The sequence below is a fragment of the Larimichthys crocea genome, chromosome I, assembly GCF_000972845.2.
Source record: "Larimichthys crocea isolate SSNF chromosome I, L_crocea_2.0, whole genome shotgun sequence".
NCBI classification, from domain to species: Eukaryota; Metazoa; Chordata; class Actinopteri; family Sciaenidae; genus Larimichthys; species Larimichthys crocea.
In genome coordinates this window covers 35,009,061-35,025,472 of record NC_040011.1, presented here as the reverse complement: position 1 = coordinate 35,025,472, position 16,412 = coordinate 35,009,061, and the positions used below count along the sequence as shown (strand labels likewise).

Below are 16,412 nucleotides of genomic sequence, written 5' to 3'. Positions count from 1 at the left end.
AACTCTCCGCTGAATCTCTATCGTTTTGAGGTTAAAATTGTGGATATAAACGACAATACACCCTCTTTTCGGATACCGGGAATCATTTTGAACGTTTCCGAGTCAGCTTTTCCCGGTGAAAGATTTTCACTGCCAAAGGCCTTCGATGCAGATGTTGGCAGTTATTCGGTTAAGAGCTACAAGCTGAATCAAAATGAACATTTCACCCTGGATGTGCAGAATGGTGGAGAGCCGACAATGTCCGCTGAAATGGTTCTACAGAAAGCATTAGACCGTGAGAAACAGCCTATTATCAAACTAACACTGACAGCTGTAGATGGAGGAAAACCTCCTAAATCAGGCACGTTACATGTCACCGTTAATGTACAAGATGTAAATGATAATATTCCAGTTTTTGACAAGTCGCTGTACAAAGCAACCGTGCCCGAAAACACGCCGCAAGGTACAACCGTAATTTCTGTTCATGCTCGGGATTTAGATGAGGGTCTTAATGGAGAAGTACTATATTCTTTCATTAATCACGACAGTGATAATGATGTTGATAAATTTGCTATTAATCCCATGACGGGAGAGATTACGGTAAATGGTGAATTGGATCACGAAAAAGGCAGTGCTGTTGAAATCCGGGTACAGGCAAAAGACAAAGGGTCGAGTCCAAGAGCATCTCACTGTAAAGTGCTCGTTGAAATCACGGATGTTAACGACAATCCACCAGAAATATCAGTAACATCTTTAGTCAACGTAGTGAGGGAAGACGCACCCCTTGACACAATGGTGGGACTTATAACTGTGAAAGATAATGACGCGGATAAAAATGGCCTTGTTCAGGTTAAAATTGTCGATTCAGTGCCGTTTAAAATTACGAACACATATAAGAACCATTATTCACTGGTCGTAGACGGAACTCTAGACAGAGAACGAGCTTCTCAATATAATGTAACAATAACAGCGACAGACGAAGGGGTGCCGCCTCTTTCCGGCACAAGCGTTATTACTGTCCACGTTTCTGATGTCAATGACAACGCACCCCGTTTTAAAGAGCCTGTGATAAACATTTTCGTCAAAGAGAATAGTCCTGTAGGCGCTGTTATCTATACTTTGACTGCAGATGATCCAGACGTAGATGAAAATGCAAAAGTTACGTTTTCAGTGATTAATAATAATCCTAAAAACAATATAATAGGGTCAGCTATAAACGTCAATTCAGAGACAGGAGACATAATCAGCCTGCAGTCTTTTAACTACGAGGAGCTAAAAACGTTTCAGTTTAAAGTTCAGGCCACAGACTCTGGTGTTCCTCCGCTCAGCAGCAACGTGACTGTGAACGTTTTAATTCTGGATGAAAATGACAATAATCCAACAATTCTCGCGCCTTATTCTGAGCACGGCTCCGTTAACAGTGAGAGCATCCCCTATTCTGCTGAAGCGGGATACTTTGTGGCAAAGATCAGGGCTGTAGACGCAGACTCTGGATACAATGCGCTGCTTTCTTATCGCCTGTCCGAGCCCAAAGGAAACAACCTCTTCCGGATCGGAACCAGCACCGGAGAAATCAGGACTAAGAGGAGAATGAGTGACAATGACCTGAAAGCTCACCCCTTGGTGGTGTTGGTTTCTGATAGTGGAGAACCCTCCCTGTCAGCTACTGTGTCTATTGATGTGTGTGTGTTGAAAGCCCCAGCTGACTCCAGACTAATTTCAGCGTGTGCCCATAAAGGAGGAGAGATTCTCTGATTTAAACTCCTGTATCTGCTGATCGCCATTGTGTCGGTGTCAGTGATCTTTCTGCTGAGCCTCATCAGTTTAATAGCTGTCAAATGCCACAGGACCGACGGCGATTTCAGCAGGTACAAGCGCCCCCCTGATCACCCACCCACCCTGACGGGAGCTGGTCTTACTCTACAAGCTACTCAGCAGTATGACGTGTGTTTCAGCTCAGACCACGCTGAAGAGTGACGTAGTGGTTTTCCCCGCACCGTTTCCCCTGCTAGAGCTGAGCTCATCAGTATTAACGGAGGAGACACTTTTACACGGACTCAGACTTTACCAAATAAAGAAAAGGTAAGATGTATCCCCGGCAACGCGTTAGACTCGAACGTTGCAATATATATATATATACTACAGTAAGTAGCTCTGCTGGGGCGTGTCTCCTGGTGTTGGTTCGAGCAGTTTACTATTCAGTCCTTCTCTGCCTTCCTTTGGCGCTGTCCATGGTACTGAAACCGCGGAGGCTTGTTGGCGCTTCTCTGTCACAATAGTTTGCCCCAGAACACAGGACACAGCACAAAACTATAACTACAAAGACGCATTGTCACGTTATATCAACATGTGATGAAGCAAAAGTTGTCATTAAAACAACGTTTTGAGTAAAACGGAGCTTGTGAGTCAGGTCATGAAACGTAACACTCAAGGATTTCTGGCAGCAAACGGCTCCGTATACACAACATTATGAAGGTAAAACGAATGACGACATGCAATTAAGCCACAGCAACATAACATTAAACTTTGTTGTTGTTGATGTCTGCTCAGGGTTTGCACGGTGCTGTGATGCACTGACCGAAAGCAACGTTACAAAAGGAGCAGTCGGCGCATTCTGTTAGCCATGTAAAAACACTTGAAACATCCTCTATCCACTATTCATTCATCTTGTATTACAGTTTGTGCCAAAATCATGGGAAAAAGAAGAATAAAACACACAGAGAGAGAGAGAGAGAGAGAGAGAGAGAGAGAGAGAGGGAGAGGGAGAAAGAGAGACTGAAGGCATACTTCACTCTGACACATGGGTCTGTATTTTGAAATATTGGAATTTTACATTTGGCCACCATTTACAGTTGTTTTTTTTATTTAATATTTAATAATTAATGGATTAAATTCTTGGGCTAAAATATATTATAGATGTCTAATGCTCAGTGGGTTATTACCGTCAGTAGATTGTACCTTACTCCTTCTCTGATGACAATAGTTGTTTGTTAGTACTTGTTAGTACACTGCAGTTATAATGGATACAAATGGCGCCAAAGTCACTTAAAAAAAAGGCGCAAAAGTATTCACCGACAACATAGCTTAAGACACTACTTCCGCGTTGTTATATAGCACTAAAACTCACCGAAAGAAGTTTCTTTAACAGGGTGTTTCAGCTCCTGGCAAAGCGGAGATTGTTTGGAACAGACTCAGCAAACATTTCATACATTGAATTCATTGCTGAATTAGTTATGAGGAGTTTCTATCTTAAGAAATTTGGCGCACTTAATGTCCACGACATGTACGGCTCATAGAGTTAACAGCTGTATGTTGAAAACTCACCAAAGATAAGCTGGACTTCGTCAACACGGGTCAAACGAAACGAGTCAAGGCCCAAGCGAGGGTTAATTTAACAGAAACACAACTTCGTCTTGGTGAGGCTAAAAGATTCCCACAGTGTGAGCTACCATTAAAAATCAAACATGGCATGTCTTCTTCGCTCACCAGCTGTTGGTCTGCACTGCGCAGTGCCGCCACTGGTGGCGCGGCGCTTTATTGCAGGCATAGCTTAACGTGAGCCTTCAGCCAGGGAGGACATGTTGGACTTACCGTGAGTTGTATTTCCTTCAATGTGGTTTTGTTACTTCACAAGCGCCTTACATCATCGTTGTATCAACACTTTCGTCTTGTCCTATATTAAATAAGCTACTCTTGGTCCATTGAGATGACCTGTGATTAAAGTTTGGCTAATTAAATACCCTGCTGCTTTCACGTGATCGAGCTCATGCTTAGGTTGTAAGAAGTAAACAGAGGAAGATGATGATGTTCTTTCCATGCTTTGTGAAATCAGTAAGTAGAATAGAGCCTGAAGTTTATAAGCCTTGTAATTCAAGTCCTTTCTGTAAAATTACACTTGATAAGGAACAACTGACAGCAGCTGTACGTTTTGACTATAGTCTGGTTGCTCGAGTCAATGTGTCCTAGTTTTGCATTCAAACTATAAGTAAATGTCAGTAAAAGTTGATTTATACAGCACTTTTCACAAAGTCACAGAGTGCTTTACAAGGGCATGGTACAATGTAGATAAGCATAATATAAGTAATATAATTACAACACACAATAAAAAAATAAATGGTGCATACAGATTACCTAACAGCTGTCTGAACAGGTCTTCAGCTGCCCTTTAAATGCTCAGTCATTATGGGTCTTAACGCAGGTGTGTGGGACAGCAAAAGGCAGGAAAATTAGCATATTTGACCTGAGAGGGCAAGGTTATTAGTATGGGTGAATTAATTTAGCCATGTATTTAGTGCCCTTGCCATGCATTGCTTTGTACATAAGTATCATAAGATTAAACTTTACTTTATCCTACACGCAACAGGGAGCCAGTGAAGAGTTCTAAGTCTAGGGGATATGTGAGGCCGTCAGTTTGATCTTGTGAGAAGGTGTGTCACAAGACACAGCTACAAAGTCTCTAATAGAGACAGTAGAGCTTCTGGTTCATGTGTGTGCATGGAATTTGCTGATTTATTCTTGTATTTTGCTCAGATGTTGGTGCCAAAGGCCATATACATGTCAGGTGTTTTCTGGAGTTATTCTGCTTTCATAGTTATCAGGAGGAGTTTTTACATGAGGTCATCAAACTCATCACTGCATCCATAGGCCTTTTTCATATTTCACATTTTGACTTATAATAGTAGGAAAACACAGATGTTACTCATCACATTCATGATGATTATGTTATGTTCAAATAGCCCTATAATATATGATCGTGAGCTGGGCATGCACAATACCCCAATCCTGAAATTGAAGCAGCTAAATAGAATTCAACTGTTATGAAATGTATTACGCATTTGCTTTTCCTACTTTGTTCATGTCAAAATATCCTCTATGAAAAAAGGCCTATCAGAATGATAAAGGTGTCATTTGTCCCACTTCATCAAGTACAACAGGGAAATGATGGAGATGTCAATCAAGCGTTTGCACTGTTTGAACATGCCCACACTGTATTGAATGTACTGACCAAAGGTGTGTAGGGCCTTTAATTGTTTCCTGGCTTTTAAAATATTATCTCGTTTGGAATAAGATATTTTGTTACTTATATTGCTCTGCTCATGAATATGTTAATCCTGAGATATTTTAGTCAACTTCTCTGCGTCACACATCCCTCCTGTTATCCACCATTATATGCCCCCTTGCATTAATGTTACAGCTCTTAGGAACTGCACTTCTAAATCACAGTGTGAAATACAGATACTTATATAGTGTGTTATAGTTTGTTTCTAAAAATAGAAGAATACTGAGCCTTGGAAATAATGTTTATTCTCTCCCTTAGAGATACAACTGCTTAATATTTTACATTTTACATCCTCCACTGTGAAATTAGATGCACTCCAGTTCATAATTAATTTTATTTATTTATTTTTGTTCCTGCCAATGTGTCCATGTCCCCATTTCTTTTGCTCTGCAATATCCAGGCATAGGTCTGTGCATGATATTATTCGTTTCACGCCTGTTCCCTTTTCTCTTCCTTTCCCACCATGCTGCCAGACCTCCTTCCCCTCCCCCTCTCTTTCACCAGCACTCCCTGAGAAGGGGAGCAGCTGAGAGAACTAACAGGGAATTAACGTTCATCTCTGCAGACATGTCCGCTATCAGCGATAGAGCACTGTAAACATGATTTAATATATTTTCATTAACATCCCCGATGTGTGTACAGTGTAGATGCAACCCAGATTCGCTCATGACAAGTGGACAGAGGCACCTCGTATTTTGTTTACATTGATTTTTTTTAATGTAAAATTTGGTCTACCATTTTATGTACATTCGCGTGGCATTTAGATGGATTTAATAATACTATTATTGCTCTTGAGTGGTGGAATGTGTTCAGATATTGTAGGTGAAGCTCACTGTGCATTGTGTTGTGGTGAATCTATAATGCTTTGAGTCACTCAGACGATGTGACCTCATTTCAGGGAGTGGTACAGCACAAACAAGCATGGCCAGATTTATCGTAACTGCGTTGGTTTACTGTGAATGAAATGGGGCTTTCTGCGCTCTCAAATAGACTCGTACTGCAGGCGATGGCTATGGGTTATTAGAATCATGTAAGTGGGTCAGCGTGTTATTCAAAGATGGCAGTGCGCAACATGCGCCATTTGACTGGACCTGTGTTTGATAGTCGCCTCGTTGTTTCTCCGATATAGTCTGTACTGCATGCACACCCTCTCCATACTGTGCTTCCTAAAACAATGCCTGAAGCTTTCTCTGCGTAAAAGTGGTTCAGTATGTGTTCTGTATGCTGCAGCTCTCTGTGACTATGAGTGAGGGAAAGAGGGGGAGGGGCAGGTAATTTTCCGCTTCTCGCTGCTACTGCAGCAAGGAGCTCCAGTACCGATCGAGGTATCAGCCCCCCTCTCCCTCCTGCTTTGCTCTGCTCTGCGGCTGGGCGGTGCCGACAACACCTAGTGTCAATCACAGCGAAACCAGTTGGGCGGGGCAAAGGGCCAGGGCGGATGAGGAAGAGAGGCTTTTATCCATGTAGCCATCAAAACATCGTGTGTCTGTGTCACTGTGTGGTCAGAGTATATTTGAATGGAGCCGCAGGAATTGTTTGCATATAGCAGAAATTGCCTGTTGTGGTTGTTTTATAGAACCGCGATAATAATATAAATTATATATATATATCTATATATATATTTCTACTGTGAAGATTAATGGGAGCTGTAGTTTTTTAGCAGTATCCATAGGATGATGACTTGGGGTTTAGAGTGTGTATGTGATAAAAGCTTCTAACTCTGCCTCCCTGGTGCTGCAAAATGCATTAAATTATTGATTCTACAGTACATTATCCTTGTTCAGTCAGAAAGCTAAGTGGTGCAAAGCTCATACTATAGATTTCAGCCCTACAGTAGAGGCATTCACGTCAGTCATTTGGGTGGATGGGTTCAACAAGAATACCAAAAGCATGACATAAAAAACAGTTTTAATACAAGGTGACAAAACATTAGAGCAGGAAATAAAGAAACAAAGAAAAACATTTTTTCTTATCTCCCTGTCTGTCACATACATGTCTTATGTACCACTTCCTGTTTTTTCTTAAAAAAAGGTGTGTCCTTTGTGTGAGTGAGGTTAGTGCTGCCATCCGTGGTTACCATGGAGACTGCTCTAAGCCATAATGAAATGATGAACCAGTCTGTTTCCAGGGAGCTGCCAGTATGTACCCGCCCCCACCCACATTCATCCCACCATGTGCTGTGTAGATGCAAGCAGGAAGGAAAAAGGGTGGACACAATGGGAGGCAGGAGAGATAGGAGAGCGAGACAAAGAGAAAAATGCCAACCCAAGATGTGCAACATCTTGAGTAGAAATGTCAAGTCAGAAGAGGGATAAAGGGAGTAAGCAAGCAAGGGAAAAGTTCATGAGATTAGAGAATCGGTTCTAAAAAGGGAGAGGGTTTTAGAGGAAGTCACAAATGCAGCAACGCAGATTCCAGCCTTGAGAATGAGATAGTGAGAAAACTGGGGCTTCCAAGGATGAGATGGCCAAAAAACACATTAAATACATGCCTTGCAGCTGAGTGCGAACATCACAGGCTTACAATTGGTCACAGATAAAAGGAAGAACTTATCACCACCCCTCTCCTTCTCCCCCTCTTCCACCAAACCATCCTCCATCCATGCTCCTTCTTAGTGGCATCAGGATGTTGTTGCACTCATTAGATTAGCTTTGTCATGCTCAGAACCACGGGTACCATCCTCTCCCATCCGGCAAGGATACAAAGCCAGGGCATCCTAAGAGGGAAGTATCCAAAGCCTGTCTGCTTTTCCTGATAGCTTTGTTCAGTGTCACAACAAGAATTTGTGTTCAATGCACAGACTGGTGGGGGGGAGGGATGGGGGGCTAGTTCTTTCGTGCCCTTTATTTTTGAAAGCTAGGTACACAAGAGATCAGCGCAAACAAACATACCCAGAGAATGCCTCCTCCACCCACTTACTGTGTCCACCTGAGTAAAGGGATTGAAGTTACCATGGGACTTTTGTTTTGGGGATTTAAAAATTGGAATATTTTTCTGCAATGAGAAAAGTAAAAGAGCTTTGTCACTGTGTTATAAATCTATTTATTAAATGATGCAGTTAACCTGTTTTGAGTTGTGTAGGATTTTCTCTACTCATTTTTCATTTCACTTTAAAGAGTGATGCTGGTAAAGTGAGTGACAGCAACTGGGGTATGCAGTACTCTGTGACAGATGGTTGTTTATTTCCTTTTTTGGTTAAGTTAAGCAACAGCCTTAGAGACAAAATGCTTCAGCTCAGCAGGTTTTGTCCTTTACAGTATTTTGCACTACAAGCCTCCTTTTAAGTGTGTGTGATATGTATCAAATTTATCGCTACTGTTGAGAAATACACATATGACTTGCACTAGCTTTAGTATGCTTGCTCTTTCTTGTCTCACCTCTGGAGGGTGCCTTGCCTTATATCTTGCTTTATCTGTTGGGCTCAGTGTATTGGAAATGAGAATGAAAATGACTGCCACTGCAGTCTGACGTCTGTGCCCTTCTCTTTTCTCCTCTCTCTCTCGCTCTCTCTCTCTCTCTCTTATCCCCCCTCTCTCTCTATCTCTCTCAAACACACACACTCATAGCTGGGATTATGTTTTAGTGCTTTGGCTTAATGAGAAAGCCTGGGTGGATGGGCAGTGGGGTGATGATCACGTGTCCAACCCTTGTACTACCGATGTAATCCAACAGAGGGACCAATTTCACTGTCTCCCACCTCTGTTCCCTCTTGCTCAGCTTGCATCTCCCTCAAATATGCATACAGGTTTAAATATGAAGTACTATTGGCGTTTTTTTTTTTACAAAGTCATAACTAATATAAAATATTTGTGATTGTTATGCCGAAGATACTGTTTTATTGTCATACATATTTTGGATTCAGCAGAAGAGGTAATCAAACAATAACACGAAACGATCCAAATGATGCATTGTGTTTTGGTTTTATGACCACACCCTCCAAGCCTTAATCTTTAAAATACTTACTTTTGTAAACTTTTATTTAGGATGCTTTCTCCCCTAAGAAAATGGCTACATTTCAGGGCATATTTGTTAATTAGCTAAATTGAAAGCACATTGCCTGACACCACAGACGCAGCCTGCAGACATTCCTTAATATTTCTCCTCTATATTCCTTCCTTCTTTTCTATTTACTAGCATGGGGAGAAATGACAATAGAATTTGATTTGTGCATTATACAGTTTACAAATACCAGTGTAATCCATAATACAACATAACTGCTGTCCCATGAACAAAGTAAAATTAAACCAAATATTTAGTATTTTAGGTGTTTGCTAAACATTTTGGCCCAGTAGTATTTGATTATGGATATGAATAATAACAATTGAATAAGGTGCATAATGGACTTCACCTGGGCACCAGTAGGTGTAGTCAGTATAACCTTTAATAGCCTGCATGCTCCCATTCCCTGCAGTCAGTGCATCTGTTTATCAGAGCTCTTGATGGCTATTCCCTGCCACTTCAGAGTGCAGAGAAACAATAGGAAAATATCATGACATACATTCAGACAGAATAATTTTGTCTGTGGATAGCATTTGTGTATTTGTAGATGTGTACACTTCCTTAGTGTATGTGAGTGTACACGCCTACAATCACAAATGCTATCCACAGCCTTGGCCTTGAAGTTTGCATGACTGCCTTTGTTTGTTTACTGTGTGCTGATGGAGGGAGTGATGCAAGGAGTCTTGCTTCATGATAGCCCAGCTGTGACCCAGTCCTCTGTGGATCTCTGTCATCTGACTCATTAAAATGGGGGATTCCAGATAAGAGACTCTTAGGGGAAGTAATATGAATGGCTTTTAGAGTGGCCGCTTACAGTATTAATGAGGTTGGGTCTTAGTGAAGAGAATATTATTAATATGGTAGCTGCCTTGCATAATTGATGGAATGGGGGATGATAATATTCTGACAGAAAGAATGAACAAAGAGAGAGTCTCAATTTTTTAAAATCTGAATTATCTCTTTTGGCTACCTAGAATAAGACACTGTTTTTTCTTCCTTTTTTTCCCTCTATCAGTCTGCAAAAATGATGGGCTCTGGTGTTTCCACTTAAGACCACTGCATGGCCCTCAGCCAGCCCTCTGCTAGAACAGCAGATATATGTCAGTGGTGCAGTTAGAGACACTCTAAAGTGGTAAGAGTAGGTGAGAGATGATTGGGGAAAGTGAGAATATGGAGGGGTTGGAAGGGATGGAGACTACAACACATTTCAAGGTCAGGTAGATGAAGTGACAAGAGACAAACAGCCCTTTTTTCAGATACTGTAAAAAATAAACTCAAATTAGCTAACCAGTGCTTTGAAATCAGTGTTTGTTGATGCATAACAGGTGTCTGTATGCTGATGGAATCATTGTGATAACTTTATCTGCAGCACCCTTGAGAGCAAAATGAAATAATCCACAGCTCAGTGGCATGCAATTAACACTGAAGCAGATGGACGTGTTTGAAACAGGTATGAGAGAGCAGAGTAGAGGAGTAGAGCAAGGGGAAAAGGAGAATGAGAGAGGCAGGTTTAAAGGTCAGGTGTAAACCTTGCTCTCTGTTTGTTATTGACGAGATAAATGTCGCATGTTTTCATTTTTTGTGTCATTGCCAAACACGGAGGTCCACACATCCCACCGGGAAGATCTGCTAAATGTCACGGATAGCGTGGCAGACCACACATGCAGACCATCAGAGACTGTTTGCCCCATCTGAAAGAAATTCTGTTATCACAGCTGCTCAGCAGCATAATAATGCAGAGAGAGAAAAATCCATGCCAAATTTAGAAAGTCTAATTCTGCAAATACAGATAAAATAAATGTCCTAATGACACAGGCAATTTAAAATAGGTCTACACATATTTTTTTAGTGTGAGTACAACAGTAACTAAGTGTGCTCATACTGTCTGAGATTAACTATACCACAAATGGAGTCCTTTATAAATTGTATACTGTGTCGAAGGGATTTTTGTATATAGCTCAGAATTTGTCTTCTTTAAACAGACATTTGGCTGTTTCAGCAACTCCCCATTTTGCCACCTTCTCCTCCTCGTCGCCTAGGAGTGTGAAGAGTTGCTCTCTATCTACCCATCATCCACTAGCAGCATCCGAGTGAGTCACTGTCTTCTCGTCGTCTCTCAGGATGCCAAGGACTTGTCATCGCCGTGGGCAGACTAGGCGTGGGTGAGAGTGGCAGTGTACCAGGAGAGGGAGAAAAAAAAAAGATTATGTGGGAGGTGGATGCTCATCTTAGCCCAGCGGCTGGGGTGAATCAAGAAGATTCAGGGTCTCACAAGGCCACTACTACCCAGCATATATAACTTGAATAAAGAGTGGCAATGGATCACATGAGTGCAGTTTTCATGTTGGTATACAATCCAGGATGCATCATTGTTGTTCCTAAGAGTAATTTGTATTCATACTTGTGGTGGCTTAACTCTGAATTTGATTTTGTTTCCACATCTTAGATAAATTGAACAGTATCAAAAGATCGAATCTCTTTCATGTTGACTGTATTAGGGTAAAGGTCGCATCCAGTTAACTTGAATCCAATATAAATCTGCATTTAATTGAGGTATATGGGTTTCCGAGTAATTTGAGTACATGCAGAGCAGGATGATTTGCACCTGCTTCATTACGCTTGCGCTTTTCATACCTTTCTGAAGGTTACAGCGTCAGAAATACCTTTGGATGGAAAAGTGCAATATCATAATGGGCGTCTTGTCTTAGCTTGTGTGTATTAATATAAAGAGAAGCAGTCTGTAAATATCATTGCAATGTGTCGCTGTTTGTAAGCCTGTAGCAAATAGCCTCGTGATGTGGTTTTTAATTTTTTGTGGCTTTTAAATATTAGTGCGCAGTTTGTGTGCGTAGTCATTACTGGCCGTCAGGAAAGGCCAGTTTTGTAGTTTGGGCAGATGTGGAAAGGGGTCACATCTGGAGAATATTGTCTGTGACCTGCTTAGTGTCGTCACCAGTCGTCACATCCTCATTATCATCACGACCTATTTTTTTTTCTTTCTTTTTTTCTTTTTTATTATTATTATTATTTTTGTGGGAATTAACCTGTGCTGGAAAGGACAGGTCCACGTCCAATAACGCTGATAAGAACTACGCATTGTCAGCTGTCACTGTGGGGAAAAGTGATATGAAGGAAGAGAAAATATTTTTGTGCTGACAGAGGTACCCAGCGCTAAACTCCTGACAGACACTGGGTGAGAGCCAGATCCACATTATTGGTCTGTGTGGTTGAAAACACTCAATTCACCTCCGGAAAAATCGAATATAATAAACCTATTCTTTAAAGTCATAACAATGAACATTACTGAGAGGTAGGTCACTGAAAACAATTCGTTTGGTGCTTTAAAAAAATCAGATTGTTCATTTACAGTATCAGTTTTCTTTTATATAAGTTGTTTAAATGTATGCATGTATCAGAAATCTGCATCTCCGTGTGGCTAGATGGCTTGTGGGCAATTGTGTGTTTTCATCAGTGAGAACGTCTAATCGCCAGGCTGGTTCATAAATCAGTTCCCAGCGCACAATGAAAAGGGCGGTGGCACTGACAAAAAGAGGGGAAACGATCGTGTCGAATTCATTTTCCGAAATCAGTGTGAAAGCAACATTGGACGCTCCGTGTGCGAGGTCTCGATCTGTATATAGGTAAAACTCTAGTGTCTTTTCGTCTTTTAGGTTTTTATTTTTATTATATGATGCTCGATGATTTTATCGGAGGTGCTGAAATGCAGCCAGCTTCGTTTGAGCGAGATGCTCCCCCTCCCCTTTTGCCCACAGACACCATCACCATATCGCAGGGAAAGAGAGAGAGAGAGAGAGAGAGAGAGAGAGAGAGAGAGAGCGCGCAATAGGCACCATCAGTGAAAGTCAGCCTCTCTCGGAGGATAGAGAAATTTAAAAACAGCACCCAGACAGACAAAGGAAAATATGGATGCACAGGGGAAAATTCCCTTTAAACAGCCACCAGAGAGGATGCGGTGGTCGTCCTACACGTAGTCGGACCTATGCACGGACTATTCCCTCGTTTTTAATGAGGCGGGTGGGGACGCACAGCAAGCTGAAAAGGCGGAAAGATTTCTCAAACCCGTCTGCAAATTCTGCCTGCCTGCGATGGCTGTGACGGCGCGATGCTGTTACAGTGTAAAGGAGAATGTGCCTTTTTTCTTATATTTGGTTATTTTCGTACTTAGTGGCCTTACAAATGCACAAATTCGATACTCTATTCCGGAGGAGCTGGAAAATGGAGCATTGGTCGGTGACATTGTCCGAGATTTGGGTCTGGATCTGAGAAAACTTTCCACTCGACGAATCAGAATCACATCGGACAGCGGCCGCAGATATTTCACTATAAATCACAAAACTGGGAAGCTGGTGGTAAGTGACCGCATTGACCGAGAGACACTTTGTGAATTCAGTGGCACCTGTTCACGCAACCTGGAGGTGGTATTAGAGAATCCACTGGAAGTCCACAACGTGGAGGTGGAGATTTTGGACGTGAACGATAACGCACCACAATTCCCACGAGATGAATATCAGCTCGAGGTTTCAGAGTCTGCTCTCACTGGGTCGCGGTTCCACATTGAGGGTGCTCAGGACGCAGATGATGGCTCCAACTCTGTGAAGCAGTACCGCCTCAGCCCCAACGACCACCTCACACTGGACTCTATTAAGCCTCTTTCCAATAATAAGCACATCGAGCTTATTCTCAAAAAGCCCTTTGACCGCGAGCTGATGCCCTCTCATCATCTAATCCTGACAGCAATGGATGGAGGTACCCCATCACGAACTGGCACGGCCAAGATCAATGTGCGTATCCTTGATGCCAATGACAACGTGCCTGCGTTTGACAGCTCTGTGTACAAAGTGAAACTTTCTGAAAACTCTCCAAAGGGTGCACTTGTCATCAAGTTAAATGCAACAGACCCTGATGAGGGCTCAAATGGGGAAGTTTTTTACTCTTTCAGCAGTTACACACCAGAAAGAGTCAGAGAGATGTTTTCCATGGACACAGACACAGGTGAAATTCGTGTCAAAAACAATATAGACTATGAGGAGACAAACTCATATGAAATGTACATTCAGGCTATGGACAAGGGGCCAGCTCCTGTGGCAGTACACTGTAAAGTAGTTGTAGAAGTTTTGGATGTCAATGACAACATTCCTGAGATTGTACTGTCTTCACTCTCCAGCCCTGTACGTGAGGATGCCCGCGCTGACACGGTTGTAGCATTGATCAGTGTGAATGACCGTGATTCTGGACCAAATAAACAAGTTACTCTGGAGATCATGCCCCATTTGCCTTTTAAGATCAAGTCCTTCCGGAACCACTATACCATCGTCACATCTGCTTTCTTGGACCGGGAAACCATTTCATCCTACAATGTCACCGTCAATGCTATGGATGGAGGCACCCCACCTCTGTCATCTCAAATGACATTTAAGGTGGATGTTGCAGACGTGAATGATAACCCACCTCGTTTTGAACAGACATCATATACTGTTTATATTACAGAGAACAATGCACCCGGTGCATCTCTGTGTGTTGTTAAGGCTACAGATGCTGATGCTGCAGAAAATGCACGCATTACCTATACTGTCCTCAATGACAACAACCATGGCATCTCTGTAGCTAGCTATGTCAGCATCAAACCTAAAACAGGTGAGGCCTATGCTCTGCGGGCCTTTGACTTTGAGAAGCTGAGAGAGTTTCACTTTCAGATTAAAGCCCAGGACAATGGTGTGCCTCCTCTCAGCCGTGTAGCCACAGTGTATGTTTACATTATGGATCAGAATGACCATGTGCCCAGGATAGTCTACCCACCTGCCAATGGGAGCCGCATCATAGAGACATTGATGAAAAACACTGAAGCAGGAGTGCTGGTTAGCAAGGTGACCGCATGGGATGGTGATGCAGGCCAAAATGCTTGGCTGCTCTTTGCCCTGGCACAGACAAACACAGATCTTGATCTGTTTAAGGTGCATGAGTACACAGGTGAGATCCGCACCACAAGACGTGTTATTGAGGACAACTCCACCTCCTTCGTTTTGACAGTGCTGGTGCGTGACAATGGCTTACCACCACTCTCATCCACCGCCACCATTCATGTACACGTGATGGAGTTGCCACCGAAGTTGACCCCTGACCCCAAGCGCATCATCAGGCCCAACAGCCCTCTAATGTTCTCCAATGTTACCCTCTACCTCATCATTGCCCTGAGTGCCACAACCTTTGTGTTCCTGGTCACCGTGTTTGTGCTGGCCATTGTGCGTTGCCATGCCTACTGTACGCAACCTGGCTCCTGCTCCCCGTGCTGTGTATCCACGAAGAGTGCTCCAGAGGGTAGTGCTCCGGCCGGTGGCGGTGGGGGTGGAGGAAGAGCTGCAGGTGGGGCAGGGGGAGGAGGTGGAGGTGGAGGAGGAGGTGCAGGGCAACCCAACAACAATGTGGCCCTACGCCGTGACCTCAAAGTGGAGCCACATTATATTGAAGTGCGGGGAAATGGGTCTTTGACCAAAACATACTGTTACAAGACATGCCTCACCGCCACATCAGGAAGTGACACTTTTATGTTCTACAACACGGGACGCCCACACAGTGGCACCTGGGGCTCGGGCTATGTCACCAGCCACAGCGGACAGAGCCAGCTATTTGTACGGCGTCTCAGTATGCCAGATGCAACTGCCATTCAGGTGTGTGTCTGGTGTGATGCTTGTGTCTGTTATTTTAGATTGCCACACAACAGTAAATGACACATAAGGCACAAGCCATTAAAAGGAAAATTCTCAGAGATTTATGGTTCAGGTTTTGCTTTAGGGCAGTGTTCTTGCAGAAGGATTGCAGTTGACATTTATGGCTCTAGAGCTGTTTTTCTGGTACAAAGTAGCATTATAGTCACTCCCAGGATCTGATTATTTCTTTATTTTCTCTTAAACAAATTTATATGAGCTATGTCTATCAAGATGAAGAAAGAGATGCCACCATTTTGTTCATGGATATACATGCCTTTTATCTTCAGGTCTGCATCTTAAACTGACATACCCAGCATGTGGGTAGCTTCTCCGGGTTGTGTGTTTATTTGAGTGGGTAGGTGGGTGCACTCTGCTTTGCTGGTTGTGCTAGATAGTGTCTTCTTATGTGTTCCATGCATGCTAAACCAGTGATTCAGAGTATAACATGACAAGTGTGCTTGTCGTCCACAGTTCTGCAGGAAGCTGTAATCAAAGTATTTGTCAAGGAACATCTTTCACTCTCTTTCTCTGTCCCCTGTTACTTATTCTCATTTCAAAACAAACTGATAGTAAACTCAGTAGCTTGTTCACCTATGAACCCACACTGTGGCTGTGTGCCACAATATTCAAGTCCAGAGGGCATTTTGTGG

General features: G+C 42.7%; 1 protein-coding gene across 36 annotated transcripts in view; it reads left to right on the top strand.

Moving 5' to 3' along the window:
• Positions 1–16,412, top strand: part of LOC104937910 (protocadherin alpha-C2) — a 203,919-nt gene that overhangs the window by 170,104 nt on the left and 17,403 nt on the right. Inside the window, exon 1 of one of the 36 annotated variants that reach the window (XM_010754227.3) lies at positions 12,726–15,723. The exons of the other annotated variants lie outside the window; for them this stretch is intronic. Within the exon in view, the coding sequence (XP_010752529.1) occupies positions 13,144–15,723 (2,580 nt within the window). The 5' untranslated portion in view covers positions 12,726–13,143. Of the gene's footprint in view, positions 1–12,725; positions 15,724–16,412 lie in introns of those variants that run through there. 36 annotated transcript variants of the gene reach the window in all.